The sequence below is a fragment of the Salvelinus fontinalis genome, chromosome 42 (assembly GCF_029448725.1).
Source record: "Salvelinus fontinalis isolate EN_2023a chromosome 42, ASM2944872v1, whole genome shotgun sequence".
In the NCBI taxonomy this organism is placed as follows: domain Eukaryota; kingdom Metazoa; phylum Chordata; class Actinopteri; order Salmoniformes; family Salmonidae; genus Salvelinus; species Salvelinus fontinalis.
The window spans coordinates 11,213,108-11,233,817 of NC_074706.1; the positions used below are offsets into that span (position 1 = coordinate 11,213,108).

General features: G+C 43.2%; 1 protein-coding gene across 6 annotated transcripts in view; it reads right to left on the reverse strand.

The window, feature by feature from the left end:
* Positions 1–20,710, reverse strand: part of LOC129841517 (serine/threonine-protein kinase DCLK2-like) — a 101,277-nt gene that overhangs the window by 27,074 nt on the left and 53,493 nt on the right. For all 6 annotated transcript variants that reach the window (XR_008757338.1, XM_055909819.1, XM_055909817.1 and 3 more), the window contains 2 exons: positions 20,303–20,360; positions 18,361–18,480 (listed from right to left, as the gene is read on the reverse strand). Coding sequence is in view for 5 of the 6 variants with exons in the window: in XM_055909819.1 (XP_055765794.1) it covers positions 18,361–18,480; positions 20,303–20,360 (178 nt within the window). In the remaining variant the exon portion in view is untranslated. The remainder of the gene's footprint in view (positions 1–18,360; positions 18,481–20,302; positions 20,361–20,710) is intronic.

Genomic DNA, 20,710 nt, shown 5'->3' on the forward strand with positions numbered 1-20,710 from the left:
CAGTAGTGGTTGACTAGATACTGTAGAGGTCAGTAGAGGTTGACTAGATACTGTAGAGGTCAGTAGAGGTTGACTAGATACTGTAGTGGTTGACTAGATACTGTAGAGGTCAGTAGTGGTTGACTAGATACTGTAGAGGTCAGTAGTGGTTGACTAGATAATGTAGAGGTCAGTAGTGGTTGACTAGATACTGTAGAGGTCAGTAGAGGTTGACTAGATACTGTAGAGATCAGTAGTGGTTGACTAGATACTGTAGAGGTCAGTAGTGGTTGACTAGATACTGTAGAGGTCAGTAGTGGTTGACTAGATCCTGTAGAGGTCAGTAGTGGTTGACTAGATACTGTAGAGGTCAGTAGAGGTTGACTAGATACTGTAGTGGTTAGTAGTGGTTGACTAGATACTGTAGAGGTCAGTAGTGGTTGACTAGATAATGTAGAGGTCAGTAGTGGTTGACTAGATACTGTAGAGGTTGACTAGATACTGTAGTGGTCAGTAGTGGTTGACTAGATACTGTAGAGGTCAGTAGTGGTTGACTAGATACTGTAGTGGTCAGTAGTGGTTGACTAGATACTGTAGAGGTCAGTAGTGGTTGACTAGATACTGTAGAGGTCAGTAGTGGTTGACTAGATACGGTAGAGGTCAGTAGTGGTTGACTAGATACTGTAGTGGTCAGTAGTGGTTGACTAGATACTGTAGAGGTCAGTAGTGGTTGACTAGATACTGTAGAGGTCAGTAGTGGTTGACTAGATACTGTAGAGGTTGACTAGATACTGTAGTGGTCAGTAGTAGTTGACTAGATACTGTAGAGGTCAGTAGTGGTTGACTAGATACTGTAGAGGTCAGTAGTGGTTGACTAGATACTGTAGAGGTCAGTAGTGGTTGACTAGATACTGTAGAGGTCAGTAGTGGTTGACTAGATACTGTAGAGGTCAGTAGTGGTTGACTAGATACTGTAGTGGTCAGTAGTGGTTGACTAGATACTGTAGTGGTTGACTAGATACTGTAGAGGTCAGTAGTGGTTGACTAGATACTGTAGAGGTCAGTAGTGGTTGACTAGATACTGTAGAGGTCAGTAGTGGTTGACTAGATACTGTAGAGGTCAGAAGTAGTTGACTAGATACTGTAGTGGTCAGTAGTGGTTGACTAGATACTGTAGAGGTCAGTAGTGGTTGACTAGATACTGTAGAGGTCAGTAGTGGTTGACTAGATACTGTAGTGGTCAGTAGTGGTTGACTAGATACTGTAGAGGTCAGTAGTGGTTGACTAGATACTGTAGAGGTCAGTAGTGGTTGACTAGATACTGTAGAGGTCAGTAGTGGTTGACTAGATACTGTAGAGGTTAGTAGTGGTTGACTAGATACTGTAGAGGTCAGTAGTGTTTGAATAGATACTGTAGAGGTCAGTAGAGGTTGACTAGATACTGTAGTGGTTGACTAGATACTGTAGAGGTCAGTAGAGGTTGACTAGATACTGTAGAGGTCAGTAGTGGTTGACTAGATACTGTAGTGGTCAGTAGTGGTTGACTAGATACTGTAGAGGTCAGTAGTGGTTGACTAGATACTGTAGTGGTCAGTAGTGGTTGACTAGATACTGTAGAGGTCAGTAGTGGTTGACTAGATACTGTAGAGGTCAGTAGTGGTTGACTAGATACTGTAGAGGTCAGTAGTGGTTGACTAGATACTGTAGAGGTCAGTAGTGGTTGACTAGATACTGTAGAGATCAGTAATGGTTGACTAGATACTGTAGAGGTCAGTAGTGGTTGACTAGATACTGTAGTGGTCAGTAGTGGTTGACTAGATACTGTAGTGGTCAGTAGTGGTTGACTAGATACTGTAGAGGTCAGTAGTGGTTGACTAGATACTGTAGAGGTCAGTAGTGGTTGACTAGATACTGTAGAGGTCAGTAGTGGTTGACTAGATAATGTAGAGGTCAGTAGTGGTTGACTAGATACTGTAGAGGTCAGTAGTGTTTGAATAGATACTGTAGAGGTCAGTAGTGGTTGACTAGATACTGTAGAGGGCAGTAGTGGTTGACTAGATACTGTAGTGGTCAGTAGTGGTTGACTAGATACTGTAGTGGTCAGTAGTGGTTGACTAGATACTGTAGTGGTCAGTAGTGGTTGACTAGATACTGTAGTGGAGAGTAGTGGTTGACTAGATACTGTAGAGGTCAGAAGTGGTTGACTAGATACTGTAGAGGTCAGTAGAGGTTGACTAGATACTGTAGAGGTCAGTAGTGGTTGACTAGATACTGTAGAGGTCAGTAGTGGTTGACTAGATACTGTAGAGGTCCGTAGTGGTTGACTAGATACTGTAGAGGTCCGTAGTGGTTGACTAGATACTGTAGAGGTCAGTAGTGGTTGACTAGATACTGTAGAGGTCAGTAGAGGTTGACTAGATACTGTAGAGGTCAGTAGTGGTTGACTAGATACTGTAGAGGTCAGTAGTGGTTGACTAGATACTGTAGAGGTCAGTAGTGGTTGACTAGATACTGTAGAGGTCAGTAGTGGTTGACTAGATACTGTAGAGGTCAGTAGTGGTTGACTAGATACTGTAGTGGTCAGTAGTGGTTGAATAGATACTGTAGTGGTTGACTAGATACTGTAGAGGTCAGTAGTGGTTGACTAGATACTGTAGAGGTCAGTAGTGGTTGACTAGATACTGTAGAGGTCAGTAGTAGTTGACTAGATACTGTAGTGGTCAGTAGTGGTTGACTAGATAATGTAGAGGTCAGTAGTGGTTGACTAGATACTGTAGAGGTCAGTAGTGGTTGACTAGATACTGTAGAGGTCAGTAGTGGTTGACTAGATACTGTAGTGGTCAGTAGTGGTTGACTAGATACTGTAGAGGTTGACTAGATACTGTAGTGGTCAGTAGTGGTTGACTAGATACTGTAGAGGTCAGTAGTGGTTGACTAGATACTGTAGTGGTCAGTAGTGGTTGACTAGATACTGTAGTGGTCAGTAGTGGTTGACTAGATACTGTAGAGGTCAGTAGTGGTTGACTAGATACTGTAGAGGTCAGTAGTGGTTGACTAGATACTGTAGTGGTTGACTAGATACTGTAGTGGTTGACTAGATACTGTAGAGGTCAGTAGAGGTTGACTAGATACTGTAGAGGTCAGTAGTGGTTGACTAGATACTGTAGAGGTCAGAAGTGGTTGACTAGATAATGTAGAGGTCAGTAGTGGTTGACTAGATACTGTAGAGGTCAGTAGTGGTTGACTAGATACTGTAGAGGTCAGTAGTGGTTGACTAGATACTGTAGTGGTCAGTAGTGGTTGACTAGATACTGTAGTGGTCAGTAGTGGTTGACTAGATACTGTAGAGGTCAGTAGTGGTTGACTAGATACTGTAGTGGTCAGTAGTGGTTGACTAGATACTGTAGAGGTCAGTAGTGGTTGACTAGATACTGTAGAGGTCAGTAGTGGTTGACTAGATACTGTAGAGATCAGTAATGGTTGACTAGATACTGTAGAGGTCAGTAGTGGTTGACTAGATACTGTAGTGGTCAGTAGTGGTTGACTAGATACTGTAGTGGTCAGTAGTGGTTGACTAGATACTGTAGAGGTCAGTAGTGGTTGACTAGATACTGTAGAGGTCAGTAGTGGTTGACTAGATACTGTAGAGGTCAGTAGTGGTTGACTAGATAATGTAGAGGTCAGTAGTGGTTGACTAGATACTGTAGAGGTCAGTAGTGTTTGAATAGATACTGTAGAGGTCAGTAGTGGTTGACTAGATACTGTAGAGGGCAGTAGTGGTTGACTAGATACTGTAGTGGTCAGTAGTGGTTGACTAGATACTGTAGTGGTCAGTAGTGGTTGACTAGATACTGTAGTGGTCAGTAGTGGTTGACTAGATACTGTAGTGGAGAGTAGTGGTTGACTAGATACTGTAGAGGTCAGAAGTGGTTGACTAGATACTGTAGAGGTCAGTAGAGGTTGACTAGATACTGTAGAGGTCAGTAGTGGTTGACTAGATACTGTAGAGGTCAGTAGTGGTTGACTAGATACTGTAGAGGTCAGTAGTGGTTGACTAGATACTGTAGAGGTCCGTAGTGGTTGACTAGATACTGTAGAGGTCAGTAGTGGTTGACTAGATACTGTAGAGGTCAGTAGAGGTTGACTAGATACTGTAGAGGTCAGTAGTGGTTGACTAGATACTGTAGAGGTCAGTAGTGGTTGACTAGATACTGTAGAGGTCAGTAGTGGTTGACTAGATACTGTAGAGGTCAGTAGTGGTTGACTAGATACTGTAGAGGTCAGTAGTGGTTGACTAGATACTGTAGTGGTCAGTAGTGGTTGAATAGATACTGTAGTGGTTGACTAGATACTGTAGAGGTCAGTAGTGGTTGACTAGATACTGTAGAGGTCAGTAGTGGTTGACTAGATACTGTAGAGGTCAGTAGTAGTTGACTAGATACTGTAGTGGTCAGTAGTGGTTGACTAGATAATGTAGAGGTCAGTAGTGGTTGACTAGATACTGTAGAGGTCAGTAGTGGTTGACTAGATACTGTAGAGGTCAGTAGTGGTTGACTAGATACTGTAGTGGTCAGTAGTGGTTGACTAGATACTGTAGAGGTTGACTAGATACTGTAGTGGTCAGTAGTGGTTGACTAGATACTGTAGAGGTCAGTAGTGGTTGACTAGATACTGTAGTGGTCAGTAGTGGTTGACTAGATACTGTAGTGGTCAGTAGTGGTTGACTAGATACTGTAGAGGTCAGTAGTGGTTGACTAGATACTGTAGAGGTCAGTAGTGGTTGACTAGATACTGTAGTGGTTGACTAGATACTGTAGTGGTTGACTAGATACTGTAGAGGTCAGTAGAGGTTGACTAGATACTGTAGAGGTCAGTAGTGGTTGACTAGATACTGTAGAGGTCAGAAGTGGTTGACTAGATAATGTAGAGGTCAGTAGTGGTTGACTAGATACTGTAGAGGTCAGTAGTGGTTGACTAGATACTGTAGAGGTCAGTAGTGGTTGACTAGATACTGTAGTGGTCAGTAGTGGTTGACTAGATACTGTAGAGGTTGACTAGATACTGTAGTGGTCAGTAGTGGTTGACTAGATACTGTAGAGGTCAGTAGTGGTTGACTAGATACTGTAGTGGTCAGTAGTGGTTGACTAGATACTGTAGTGGTCAGTAGTGGTTGACTAGATACTGTAGAGGTCAGTAGTGGTTGACTAGATACTGTAGAGGTCAGTAGTGGTTGACTAGATACTGTAGAGGTCAGTAGTGGTTGACTAGATACTGTAGAGGTCAGTAGTGGTTGACTAGATACTGTAGTGGTCAGTAGTGGTTGACTAGATACTGTAGTGGTCAGTAGTGGTTGACTAGATACTGTAGTGGTCAGTAGTGGTTGACTAGATACTGTAGTGGTCAGTAGTGGTTGACTAGATACTGTAGAGGTCAGTAGTGGTTGACTAGATACTGTAGTGGTCAGTAGTGGTTGACTAGATACTGTAGTGGTCAGTAGTGGTTGACTAGATACTGTAGAGGTCAGTAGTGGTTGACTAGATACTGTAGTGGTCAGTAGTGGTTGACTAGATACTGTAGAGGTCAGTAGTGGTTGACTAGATACTGTAGAGGTCAGTAGTGGTTGACTATATACTGTAGAGGTCAGTAGTGGTTGACTTGATACTGTAGAGGTTAGTAGTGGTTGACTAGATACTGTAGAGGTCAGTAGTGTTTGAATAGATACTGTAGAGGTCAGTAGAGGTTGACTAGATACTGTAGTGGTTGACTAGATACTGTAGAGGTCAGTAGAGGTTGACTAGATACTGTAGAGGTCAGTAGTGGTTGACTAGATACTGTAGATGTCAGTAGTGGTTGACTAGATACTGTAGAGGTCAGTAGAGGTTGACTAGATACTGTAGTGGTCAGTAGTGGTTGACTAGATACTGTAGAGGTCAGTAGTGGTTGACTAGATACTGTAGAGGTCAGTAGTGGTTGACTAGATACTGTAGAGGTCAGTAGTGGTTGACTAGATACTGTAGTGGTCAGTAGTGGTTGACTAGATACTGTAGTGGTCAGTAGTGGTTGACTAGATACTGTAGAGGTCAGTAGTGGTTGACTAGATACTGTAGAGGTCAGTAGTGGTTGACTAGATACTGTAGAGGTCAGTAGTGGTTGACTAGATACTGTAGAGGTCAGTAGTAGTTGACTAGATACTGTAGTGGTCAGTAGTGGTTGACTAGATAATGTAGAGGTCAGTAGTGGTTGACTAGATACTGTAGAGGTCAGTAGTGGTTGACTAGATACTGTAGAGGTTGACTAGATACTGTAGTGGTCAGTAGTGGTTGACTAGATACTGTAGAGGTTGACTAGATACTGTAGTGGTCAGTAGTGGTTGACTAGATACTGTAGAGGTCAGTAGTGGTTGACTAGATACTGTAGTGGTCAGTAGTGGTTGACTAGATACTGTAGTGGTCAGTAGTGGTTGACTAGATACTGTAGTGGTCAGTAGTGGTTGACTAGATACTGTAGAGGTCAGTAGTGGTTGACTAGATACTGTAGAGGTCAGTAGTGGTTGACTAGATACTGTAGTGGTTAGTAGTGGTTGACTAGATACTGTAGAGGTCAGAAGTGGTTGACTAGATAATGTAGAGGTCAGTAGTGGTTGACTAGATACTGTAGAGGTCAGTAGTGGTTGACTAGATACTGTAGAGGTCAGTAGTGGTTGACTAGATACTGTAGTGGTCAGTAGTGGTTGACTAGATACTGTAGAGGTTGACTAGATACTGTAGTGGTCAGTAGTGGTTGACTAGATACTGTAGAGGTCAGTAGTGGTTGACTAGATACTGTAGTGGTCAGTAGTGGTTGACTAGATACTGTAGTGGTCAGTAGTGGTTGACTAGATACTGTAGAGGTCAGTAGTGGTTGACTAGATACTGTAGAGGTCAGTAGTGGTTGACTAGATACTGTAGAGGTCAGTAGTGGTTGACTAGATACTGTAGAGGTCAGTAGTGGTTGACTAGATACTGTAGAGGTCAGTAGTGGTTGACTAGATACTGTAGTGGTCAGTAGTGGTTGACTAGATACTGTAGTGGTCAGTAGTGGTTGACTAGATACTGTAGTGGTCAGTAGTGGTTGACTAGATACTGTAGTGGTCAGTAGTGGTTGACTAGATACTGTAGAGGTCAGTAGTGTTTGACTAGATACTGTAGTGGTCAGTAGTGGTTGACTAGATACTGTAGAGGGCAGTAGTGGTTGACTAGATACTGTAGTGGTCAGTAGTGGTTGACTAGATACTGTAGTGGTCAGTAGTGGTTGACTAGATACTGTAGTGGTCAGTAGTGGTTGACTAGATACTGTAGTGGAGAGTAGTGGTTGACTAGATACTGTAGTGGAGAGTAGTGGTTGACTAGATACTGTAGAGGTCAGTAGTGGTTGACTAGATACTGTAGAGGTCAGTAGAGGTTGACTAGATACTGTAGAGGTCAGTAGTGGTTGACTAGATACTGTAGAGGTCAGTAGTGGTTGACTAGATACTGTAGAGGTCAGTAGTGGTTGACTAGATACTGTAGAGGTCAGTAGTGGTTGACTAGATACTGTAGAGGTCAGTAGTGGTTGACTAGATACTGTAGAGGTCAGTAGAGGTTGACTAGATACTGTAGAGGTCAGTAGTGGTTGACTAGATACTGTAGAGGTCAGTAGTGGTTGACTAGATACTGTAGAGGTCAGTAGTGGTTGACTAGATACTGTAGAGGTCAGTAGTGGTTGACTAGATACTGTAGAGGTCAGTAGTGGTTGACTAGATACTGTAGTGGTCAGTAGTGGTTGAATAGATACTGTAGTGGTTGACTAGATACTGTAGAGGTCAGTAGTGGTTGACTATATACTGTAGAGGTCAGTAGTGGTTGACTAGATACTGTAGAGGTCAGTAGTAGTTGACTAGATACTGTAGTGGTCAGTAGTGGTTGACTAGATAATGTAGAGGTCAGTAGTGGTTGACTAGATACTGTAGAGGTCAGTAGTGGTTGACTAGATACTGTAGAGGTCAGTAGTGGTTGACTAGATACTGTAGTGGTCAGTAGTGGTTGACTAGATACTGTAGAGGTTGACTAGATACTGTAGTGGTCAGTAGTGGTTGACTAGATACTGTAGAGGTCAGTAGTGGTTGACTAGATACTGTAGTGGTCAGTAGTGGTTGACTAGATACTGTAGTGGTCAGTAGTGGTTGACTAGATACTGTAGAGGTCAGTAGTGGTTGACTAGATACTGTAGAGGTCAGTAGTGGTTGACTAGATACTGTAGTGGTTGACTAGATACTGTAGTGGTTGACTAGATACTGTAGAGGTCAGTAGAGGTTGACTAGATACTGTAGTGGTTAGTAGTGGTTGACTAGATACTGTAGAGGTCAGAAGTGGTTGACTAGATAATGTAGAGGTCAGTAGTGGTTGACTAGATACTGTAGAGGTCAGTAGTGGTTGACTAGATACTGTAGAGGTCAGTAGTGGTTGACTAGATACTGTAGAGGTCAGTAGTGGTTGACTAGATACTGTAGAGGTCAGTAGTGGTTGACTAGATACTGTAGAGGTCAGTAGTGGTTGACTAGATACTGTAGAGGTCAGTAGTGGTTGACTAGATACTGTAGAGGTCAGTAGTGGTTGACTAGATACTGTAGTGGTCAGTAGTGGTTGACTAGATACTGTAGTGGTCAGTAGTGGTTGACTAGATACTGTAGTGGTCAGTAGTGGTTGACTAGATACTGTAGTGGTCAGTAGTGGTTGACTAGATACTGTAGAGGTCAGTAGAGGTTGACTAGATACTGTAGTGGTTAGTAGTGGTTGACTAGATACTGTAGTGGTCAGTAGTGGTTGACTAGATACTGTAGAGGGCAGTAGTGGTTGACTAGATACTGTAGTGGTCAGTAGTGGTTGACTAGATACTGTAGTGGTCAGTAGTGGTTGACTAGATACTGTAGTGGTCAGTAGTGGTTGACTAGATACTGTAGTGGAGAGTAGTGGTTGACTAGATACTGTAGAGGTCAGTAGTGGTTGACTAGATACTGTAGAGGTCAGTAGAGGTTGACTAGATACTGTAGAGGTCAGTAGTGGTTGACTAGATACTGTAGAGGTCAGTAGTGGTTGACTAGATACTGTAGAGGTCAGTAGTGGTTGACTAGATACTGTAGAGGTCAGTAGTGGTTGACTAGATACTGTAGAGGTCAGTAGTGGTTGACTAGATACTGTAGAGGTCAGTAGAGGTTGACTAGATACTGTAGAGGTCAGTAGTGGTTGACTAGATACTGTAGAGGTCAGTAGTGGTTGACTAGATACTGTAGAGGTCAGTAGTGGTTGACTAGATACTGTAGAGGTCAGTAGTGGTTGACTAGATACTGTAGAGGTCAGTAGTGGTTGACTAGATACTGTAGTGGTCAGTAGTGGTTGAATAGATACTGTAGTGGTTGACTAGATACTGTAGAGGTCAGTAGTGGTTGACTAGATACTGTAGAGGTCAGTAGTGGTTGACTAGATACTGTAGAGGTCAGTAGTAGTTGACTAGATACTGTAGTGGTCAGTAGTGGTTGACTAGATAATGTAGAGGTCAGTAGTGGTTGACTAGATACTGTAGAGGTCAGTAGTGATTGACTAGATACTGTAGAGGTCAGTAGTGGTTGACTAGATACTGTAGTGGTCAGTAGTGGTTGACTAGATACTGTAGAGGTTGACTAGATACTGTAGTGGTCAGTAGTGGTTGACTAGATACTGTAGAGGTCAGTAGTGGTTGACTAGATACTGTAGTGGTCAGTAGTGGTTGACTAGATACTGTAGTGGTCAGTAGTGGTTGACTAGATACTGTAGAGGTCAGTAGTGGTTGACTAGATACTGTAGAGGTCAGTAGTGGTTGACTAGATACTGTAGTGGTTGACTAGATACTGTAGTGGTTGACTAGATACTGTAGAGGTCAGTAGAGGTTGACTAGATACTGTAGTGGTTAGTAGTGGTTGACTAGATACTGTAGAGGTCAGAAGTGGTTGACTAGATAATGTAGAGGTCAGTAGTGGTTGACTAGATACTGTAGAGGTCAGTAGTGGTTGACTAGATACTGTAGAGGTCAGTAGTGGTTGACTAGATACTGTAGAGGTCAGTAGTGGTTGACTAGATACTGTAGAGGTCAGTAGTGGTTGACTAGATACTGTAGAGGTCAGTAGTGGTTGACTAGATACTGTAGAGGTCAGTAGTGGTTGACTAGATACTGTAGAGGTCAGTAGTGGTTGACTAGATACTGTAGTGGTCAGTAGTGGTTGACTAGATACTGTAGTGGTCAGTAGTGGTTGACTAGATACTGTAGTGGTCAGTAGTGGTTGACTAGATACTGTAGTGGTCAGTAGTGGTTGACTAGATACTGTAGAGGTCAGTAGAGGTTGACTAGATACTGTAGTGGTTAGTAGTGGTTGACTAGATACTGTAGAGGTCAGAAGTGGTTGACTAGATAATGTAGAGGTCAGTAGTGGTTGACTAGATACTGTAGAGGTCAGTAGTGGTTGACTAGATACTGTAGAGGTCAGTAGTGGTTGACTAGATACTGTAGTGGTCAGTAGTGGTTGACTAGATACTGTAGAGGTTGACTAGATACTGTAGTGGTCAGTAGTGGTTGACTAGATACTGTAGAGGTCAGTAGTGGTTGACTAGATACTGTAGTGGTCAGTAGTGGTTGACTAGATACTGTAGTGGTCAGTAGTGGTTGACTAGATACTGTAGAGGTCAGTAGTGGTTGACTAGATACTGTAGAGGTCAGTAGTGGTTGACTAGATACTGTAGAGGTCAGTAGTGGTTGACTAGATACTGTAGTGGTCAGTAGTGGTTGACTAGATACTGTAGTGGTCAGTAGTGGTTGACTAGATACTGTAGTGGTCAGTAGTGGTTGACTAGATACTGTAGTGGTCAGTAGTGGTTGACAAGATACTGTAGTGGTCAGTAGTGGTTGACTAGATACTGTAGAGGTCAGTAGTGGTTGACTAGATACTGTAGTGGTCAGTAGTGGTTGACTAGATACTGTAGAGGTCAGTAGTGGTTGACTAGATACTGTAGAGGTCAGTAGTGGTTGACTAGATACTGTAGAGGTCAGTAGTGGTTGACTAGATACTGTAGAGGTTAGTAGTGGTTGACTAGATACTGTAGAGGTCAGTAGTGTTTGAATAGATACTGTAGAGGTCAGTAGAAGTTGACTAGATACTGTAGTGGTTGACTAGATACTGTAGAGGTCAGTAGAGGTTGACTAGATACTGTAGAGGTCAGTAGTGGTTGACTAGATACTATTGATGTCAGTAGTGGTTGACTAGATACTGTAGAGGTCAGTAGAGGTTGACTAGATACTGTAGTGGTCAGTAGTGGTTGACTAGATACTGTAGAGGTCAGTAGTGGTTGACTAGATACTGTAGAGGTCAGTAGTGGTTGACTAGATACTGTAGAGGTCAGTAGTGGTTGACTAGATACTGTAGTGGTCAGTAGTGGTTGACTAGATACTGTAGTGGTCAGTAGTGGTTGACTAGATACTGTAGTGGTCAGTAGTGGTTGACTAGATACTGTAGAGGTCAGTAGTGGTTGACTAGATACTGTAGAGGTCATTAGTGGTTGACTAGATACTGTAGAGGTCAGTAGTGGTTGACTAGATACTGTAGAGGTCAGTAGTGGTTGACTAGATAATGTAGAGGTCAGTAGTGGTTGACTAGATACTGTAGACGTCAGTAGTGTTTGAATAGATACTGTAGAGGTCAGTAGTGGTTGACTAGATACTGTAGAGGTCAGTAGTGGTTGACTAGATACTGTAGAGGTCAGTAGTGGTTGACTAGATACTGTAGAGGTCAGTAGTGGTTGACTAGATACTGTAGTGGTCAGTAGTGGTTGACTAGATACTGTAGAGGTTGACTAGATACTGTAGAGGTTGACTAGATACTGTAGTGGTCAGTAGTGGTTGACTAGATACTGTAGTGGTCAGTAGAGGTTGACTAGATACTGTAGAGGTCAGTAGTGGTTGACTAGATACTGTAGAGGTCAGTAGTGGTTGACTAGATACTGTAGAGGTCAGTAGAGGTTGACTAGATACTGTAGAGGTCAGTAGAGGTTGACTAGATACTGTAGAGGTCAGTAATGGTTGACTAGATACTGTAGTGGTCAGTAGTGGTTGACTAGATACTGTAGTGGTCAGTAGTGGTTGAATAGATACTGTAGAGGTCAGTAGTGGTTGACTAGATACTGTAGAGGTCAGTAGTGGTTGACTAGATACTGTAGAGGTTGACAAGATACTGTAGTGGTCAGTAGTGGTTGACAAGATACTGTAGAGGTCAGTAGTGGTTGACTAGATACTGTAGTGGTCAGTAGTGGTTGACTAGATACTGTAGTGGTCAGTAGAGGTTGACTAGATACTGTAGAGGTCAGTAGTGGTTGACTAGATACTGTAGAGGTCAGTAGTGGTTGACTAGATACTGTAGAGGTCAGTAGTGGTTGACTAGATACTGTAGAGGTCAGTAGTGGTTGACTAGATACTGTAGAGGTCAGTAGAGGTTGACTAGATACTGTAGAGGTCAGTAGTGGTTGACTAGATACTGTAGAGGTCAGTAGTGGTTGACTAGATACTGTAGAGGTCAGTAGTGGTTGACTAGATACTGTAGAGGTCAGTAGTGGTTGACTAGATACTGTAGAGGTCAGTAGTGGTTGACTAGATACTGTAGAGGTCAGTAAAGGTTGACTAGATACTGTAGAGGTCAGTAGTGGTTGACTAGATACTGTAGTGGTCAGTAGTGGTTGACTAGATACTGTAGAGGTCAGTAGTGGTTGACTAGATACTGTAGAGGTCAGTAGAGGTTGACTAGATACTGTAGAGGTCAGTAGTGGTTGACTAGATACTGTAGAGGTCAGTAGTGGTTGACTAGATACTGTAGAGGTCAGTAGTGGTTTACTAGATACTGTAGAGGTCAGTAGTGGTTGACTAGATACTGTAGAGGTTGACTAGATACTGTAGAGGTCAGTAGAGGTTCACTAGATACTGTGGTGGTTGACTAGATACTGTAGTGGTCAGTAGTGGTTGACTAGATACTGTAGAGGTCAGTAGTGGTTGACTAGATACTGTAGAGGTCAGTAGTGGTTGACTAGATACTGTAGTGGTCAGTAGTGGTTGACTAGATACTGTAGTGGTCAGTAGTGGTTGACTAGATACTGTAGAGGTCAGTAGTGGTTGACTAGATACTGTAGAGGTCAGTAGTGGTTGACTAGATACTGTAGAGGTTGACTAGATACTGTAGAGGTCAGTAGTGGTTGACTAGATACTGTAGAGGTCAGTAGAGGTTGACTAGATACTGTAGTGGTCAGTAGTGGTTGACTAGATACTGTATAGGTCAGTAGTGGTTGACTAGATACTGTAGTGGTCAGTAGTGGTTGACTAGATACTGTAGTGGTCAGTAGTGGTTGACTAGATACTGTAGAGGTCAGTAGTGGTTGACTAGATACTGTAGAGGTCAGTAGTGGTTGACTAGATACTGTAGAGGTCAGTAGTGGTTGACTAGATACTGTACAGGTCAGTAGAGGTTGACTAGATACTGTAGAGGTCAGTAGTATTGGACTAGATACTGTAGAGGTCAGTAGTGGTTGACTAGATACTGTAGAGGTCAGTAGTGGTTGACTAGATACTGTAGAGGTCAGTAGTGGTTGACTAGATACTGTAGAGGTCAGTAGTGGTTGACTAGATACTGTAGAGGTCAGTAGTGGTTGACCAGATACTGTAGAGGTCAGTAGTGGTTGACCAGATACTGTAGAGGTCAGTAGTGGTTGACCAGATACTGTAGAGGTCTGTAGAGGTTGACTAGATACTGTAGAGGTCAGTAGTGGTTGACTAGATACTGTAGAGGTCAGTAGTGGTTGACTAGATACTGTAGAGGTCAGTAGTGGTTGACTAGATACTGTAGAGGTCAGTAGAGGTTGACTAGATACTGTAGTGGTTGACTAGATACTGTAGAGGTCAGTAGTGGTTGACTAGATACTGTAGAGGTCAGTAGTGGTTGACTAGATACTGTAGAGGTCAGTAGTGGTTGACTAGATACTGTAGAGGTCAGTAGTGGTTGACTAGATACTGTAGTGGTCAGTAGAGGTTGACTAGATACTGTAGAGGTCAGTAGTGGTTGACTAGATACTGTAGAGGTCAGTAGTGGTTGACTAGATACTGTAGAGGTCAGTAGTGGTTGACTAGATACTGTAGAGGTCAGTAGTGGTTGACTAGATACTGCAGAGGTCAGTAGTGGTTGAATAGATACTGTAGAGGTCAGTAGTGGTTGACTAGAAATTGTAGAGGTCAATAGTGGTTGACTAGATACTGTAGAGGTCAGTAGTGGTTGACTAGATACTGTAGTGGTCAGTAGTGGTTGACTAGATACTGTAGAGGTCAGTAGTGGTTGACTAGATACTGTAGAGGTTGACTAGATACTGTAGTGGTCAGTAGAGGTTGACTAGATACTGTAGAGGTCAGTAGTGGTTGACTAGATACTGTAGAGGTCAGTAGTGGTTGACTAGATACTGTAGAGGTCAGTAGAGGTTGACTAGATACTGTAGAGGTCAGTAGTGGTTGACTAGATACTGTAGAGGTCAGTAATGGTTGACTAGATACTGTAGTGGTCAGTAGAGGTTGACTAGATACTGTAGTGGTCAGTAGTGGTTGACTAGATACTGTAGTGGTCAGTAGTGGTTGAATAGATACTATAGAGGTCAGTAGTGGTTGACTAGATACTGTAGAGGTCAGTAGTGGTTGACTAGATACTGTAGAGGTTGACTAGATACTGTAGTGGTCAGTAGTGGTTGACTAGATACTGTAGAGGTCAGTAGTGGTTGACTAGATACTGTAGTGGTCAGTAGTGGTTGACTAGATACTGTAGTGGTCAGTAGAGGTTGACTAGATACTGTAGAGGTCAGTAGAGGTTGACTAGATACTGTAGAGGTCAGTAGTGGTTGACTAGATACTGTAGAGGTCAGTAGTTGTTGACTAGATACTGTAGAGGTCAGTAGTTGTTGACTAGATACTGTAGAGGTCAGTAGTGGTTGACTAGATACTGTAGAGGTCAGTAGTGGTTGACTAGATACTGTAGAGGTCAGTAAAGGTTGACTAGATACTGTAGAGGTCAGTAGTGGTTGACTAGATACTGTAGTGGTCAGTAGTGGTTGACTAGATACTGTAGAGGTCAGTAGTGGTTTACTAGATACTGTAGAGGTCAGTAGTGGTTGACTAGATACTGTAGAGGTCAGTAGTGGTTGACTAGATACTGTAGAGGTCAGTAGTGGTTGACTAGATACTGTAGAGGTCAGTAGTGGTTGACTAGATACTGTAGAGGTCAGTAGTGGTTGACTAGATACTGTAGAGGTCAGTAGAGGTTGACTAGATACTGTAGAGGTCAGTAGAGGTTGACTAGATACTGTAGAGGTCAGTAGTGGTTGACTAGATACTGTAGAGGTCAGTAGTGGTTGACTAGATACTGTAGAGGTCAGTAGTGGTTGACTAGATACTGTAGAGGTCAGTAGTGGTTGACTAGATACTGTAGAGGTCAGTAGTGGTTGACTAGATACTGTAGAGGTCAGTAGTGGTTGACTAGATACTGTAGAGGTCAGTAGTGGTTGACTAGATACTGTAGAGGTCAGTAGTGGTTGACTAGATACTGTAGAGGTCAGTAGTGGTTGACTAGATACTGTAGAGGTCAGTAGTTGTTGACTAGATACTGTAGAGGTCAGTAGTGGTTGACTAGATACTGTAGAGGTCAGTAAAGGTTGACTAGATACTGTAGTGGTCAGTAGTGGTTGAATAGATACTGTAGAGGTCAGTAGTGGTTGACTAGATACTGTAGAGGTCAGTAGTGGTTGACTAGATACTGTAGAGGTTGACTAGATACTGTAGTGGTCAGTAGTGGTTGACTAGATACTGTAGAGGTCAGTAGTGGTTGACTAGATACTGTAGTGGTCAGTAGTGGTTGACTAGATACTGTAGTGGTCAGTAGAGGTTGACTAGATACTGTAGAGGTCAGTAGAGGTTGACTAGATACTGTAGAGGTCAGTAGTGGTTGACTAGATACTGTAGAGGTCAGTAGTTGTTGACTAGATACTGTAGAGGTCAGTAGTTGTTGACTAGATACTGTAGAGGTCAGTAGTGGTTGACTAGATACTGTAGAGGTCAGTAAAGGTTGACTAGATACTGTAGAGGTCAGTAGTGGTTGACTAGATACTGTAGTGGTCAGTAGTGGTTGACTAGATACTGTAGAGGTCAGTAGTGGTTTACTAGATACTGTAGAGGTCAGTAGTGGTTGACTAGATACTGTAGAGGTCAGTAGTGGTTGACTAGATACTGTAGAGGTCAGTAGTGGTTGACTAGATACTGTAGAGGTCAGTAGTGGTTGACTAGATACTGTAGAGGTCAGTAGAGGTTGACTAGATACTGTAGAGGTCAGTAGAGGTTGACTAGATACTGTAGAGGTCAGTAGTGGTTGACTAGATACTGTAGAGGTCAGTAGTGGTTGACTAGATACTGTAGAGGTCAGTAGTGGTTGACTAGATACTGTAGAGGTCAGTAGTGGTTGACTAGATACTGTAGAGGTCAGTAGTGGTTGACTAGATACTGTAGAGGTCAGTAGTGGTTGACTAGATACTGTAGAGGTCAGTAGTGGTTGACTAGATACTGTAGAGGTGAGTAGTGGTTGACTAGATACTGTAGAGGTCAGTAGTGGTTGACTAGATACTGTAGAGGTCAGTAGTGGTTGACTAGATACTGTAGAGGTCAGTAAAGGTTGACTAGATACTGTAGAGGTCAGTAAAGGTTGACTAGATACTGTAGTGGTCAGTAGTGGTTGACTAGATACTGTAGAGGTCAGTAGTGGTTGACTAGATACTGTAGAGGTCAGTAGAGGTTGACTAGATACTGTAGAGGTCAGTAGTGGTTGACTAGATACTGTAGAGGTCAGTAGTGGTTGACTAGATACTGTAGAGGTCAGTAGAGGTTGACTAGATACTGTAGAGGTCAGTAGTGGTTGAATAGATACTGTAGAGGTCAGTAGTGGTTGACTAGATACTGTAGAGGTCAGTAGTGGTTGACTAGATACTGTAGAGGTCAGTAGTAGTTGACTAGATACTGTAGAGGTCAGTAGAGGTTGACTAGATACTGTAGAGGTTGACTAGATACTGTAGAGGTCAGTAGTAGTTGACTAGATACTGTAGAGGTCAGTAGAGGTTGACTAGATACTGTAGAGGGTGACTAGATACTGTAGAGGTCAAGTAGTGGTTGACTAGAAACTGTAGAGGTCAGTAGTGGTTGACTAGATATTGTAGAGGTCAGTAGTGGTTGACTAGATACTGTAGAGGTCAGTAGTGGTTGACTAGATACTGTAGAGGTCAGTAGTGGTTGACTAGATACTGTAGAGGTTGACTAGATACTGTAGAGGTCAGTAGAGGTTCACTAGATACTGTAGTGGTTGACTAGATACTGTAGTGGTCAGTAGTGGTTGACTAGATACTGTAGAGGTCAGTAGTGGTTGACTAGATACTGTAGAGGTCAGTAGTGGTTGACTAGATACTGTAGTGGTCAGTAGTGGTTGACTAGATACTGTAGTGGTCAGTAGTGGTTGACTAGATACTGTAGAGGTCAGTAGTGGTTGACTAGATACTGTAGAGGTCAGTAGTGGTTGACTAGATACTGTAGAGGTCAGTAGTGGTTGACTAGATACTGTAGAGGTCAGTAGTGGTTGACTAGATACTGTAGAGGTCAGTAGTGGTTGACTAGATACTGTAGTGGTCAGTAGTGGTTGACTAGATACTGTAGAGGTCAGTAGTGGTTGACTAGATACTGTAGAGGTCAGTAGAGGTTGACTAGATACTGTAGAGGTCAGTAGAGGTTGACTAGATACTGTAGTGGTCAGTAGAGGTTGACTAGATACTGTAGAGGTCAGTAGTGTTTGACTAGATACTGTAGTGGTCAGTAGTGGTTGACTAGATACTGTAGAGGTCAGTAGTGGTTGACTAGATACTGTAGAGGTCAGTAGTGGTTGACTAGATACTGTAGAGGTCAGTAGTGGTTGACTAGATACTGTAGAGGTTGACTAGATACTGTAGAGGTCAGTAGAGGTTGACTAGATACTGTAGAGGTCAGTAGAGGTTCACTAGATACTGTAGTGGTTGACTAGATACTGTAGAGGTCAGTAGTGGTTGACTAGATACTGTAGTGGTCAGTAGTGGTTGACTAGATACTGTAGTGGTCAGTAGTGGTTGACTAGATACTGTAGAGGTCAGTAGTGGTTGACTAGATACTGTAGAGGTCAGTAGTGGTTGACTAGATACTGTAGAGGTCAGTAAAGGTTGACTAGATACTGTAGAGGTCAGTAGTGGTTGAACGTACCTTGACCAGCTCCATGACCAGGTAGAGTTCAGTGGGTGTGTCCACCTCGTCTATCAGCTGGATAATGTTGGGGTGTTTGACTCTCCTCAGCACTGCCACCTCATTCTCTATCAGGTGCTCCTGCACACACACACACACACACACACACACACACACACACACACACACACACACACACACACACACACACACACACACACACACACACACACACACACACACACACACACACACACACACACACACACACACACACACACACTCACACACTCACACTCACACTCACAAACGCATGCGAACACGCACACGCGAACACACGTGAACACAGACAGAGTGGACAGTGGTTAGGTATTCCACCCTGCATTATTAACCCCCAGGCAGACAGACATGTAGTAGTTCACTGTGTTCATCTTTTATCCTGTTAATATGGAATCAGGTTAGAGATTTATCATGTTTTATTCATGTCTTTTTTATTGTCAGCTGCTCTGACAGATACATGATATACATCACCTTGAGCTGAGAGGCTAAATCTTCATTAGATAGTTAAGAGACCAGAGCAATCAATAGTCATTTATTTAGAGTGTCCTCTTGTCTGAGAGAACAGTCTCTGTTGATACATGGTGCTGGGCCTCCGTCAGCAACACTGTCTGAGAGAACAGTCTCTGTTGATACATGGTGCTGGGCCTCCGTCAGCAACACTGTCTGAGAGAACAGTCTCTGTTGATACATGGTGCTGGGCCTCCGTCAGCAACACTGTCTGAGAGAACAGTCTCTGTTGATACATGGTGCTGGGACTGTCAGCAACACTGTCTGAGAGAACAGTCTCTGTTGATACATGGTGCTGGGACTGTCAGCAACACTGTCTGAGAGAACAGTCTCTGTTGATACATGGTACTGGGACTGTCAGCAACACTGTCTGAGAGAACAGTCTCTATTGATACATGGTGCTGGGACTGTCAGCAACACTGTCTGAAAGAACGGTCTCTATTGATACATGGTGCTGGGACTGTCAGCAACACTGTCTGAGAGAACAGTCTCTGTTGATACATGGTGCTGGGACTGTCAGCAACACTGTCTGAGAGAACAGTCTCTGTTGATACATGGTGCTGGGCCTCCGTCAGCAACACTGTCTGAGAGAACAGTCTCTGTTGATACATGGTGCTGGGCCTCCGTCAGCAACACTGTCTGAGAGAACAGTCTCTATTGATACATGGTGCTGGGACTGTCAGCAACACTGTCTGAGAGAACAGTCTCTGTTGATACATGGTACTGGGACTGTCAGCAACACTGTCTGAGAGAACAGTCTCTATTGATACATGGTGCTGGGACTGTCAGCAACACTGTCTGAGAGAACAGTCTCTGTTGATACATGGTGCTGGGACTGTCAGCAACACTGTCTGAGAGAACAGTCTCTGTTGATACATGGTGCTGGGCCTCCGTCAGCAACACTGTCTGAGAGAACAGTCTCTGTTGATACATGGTGCTGGGACTGTCAGCAACACTGTCTGAGAGAACAGTCTCTGTTGATACATGGTGCTGGGACTGTCAGCAACACTGTCTGAGAGAACAGTCTCTATTGATACATGGTGCTGGGACTGTCAGCAACACTGCCTGAGAGAACAGTCTCTGTTGATACATGGTGCTGGGACAGTCAGCAACACTGTCTGAGAGAACAGTCTCTGTTGATACATGGTGCTGGGACTCCGTCAGCAACACTGTCTGAGAGAAGAGCCTCTGTTGATACATGGTGCTGGGACTGTCAGCAACACTGTCTGAGAGAACAGTCTCTGTTGATACATGGTGCTGGGACTGTCAGCAACACTTACATTAACTCACCACGTTACAACCTGGGTTGCTGAGCTCAGCTGCTATTGGGTGACACAGTCAAAGAAATACAGTGGCAACAACATATTCTCGCTCTCTCTCGCTCTTGCTCTCTTACCTTTCCACTGCACTTGGCCTTGTCAATGATCTTCAGTGCATACTCCTTCCCAGTGGACCTATAAAGACATACAGCAACACTAGTACTTCAAATTATGGTATATATTATTTACTGTAAATCCTTCAAACCAACCCAAATCATGGTATATCGTATTTACTGTAAATCCTTCAAACCAACCCAAATCATGTGCAACCATCTGCCAATCCATAACATGTTTTAACAAGTTTGAAAGGCACTTATTTTTTTGTTTCATCACAAACTAAGATTCTAAGTTCTATCCAACAGTAGACTGAACAGTGTTGCATCCCCATACACAGTCTTAGGCTGAAGCATCAGACAGTGCGTGACAGTGTATTGGAGCGTCTAGCCCTTCTGATTAGAGGAAGGAGTCTTCTCTCTGTATATTAC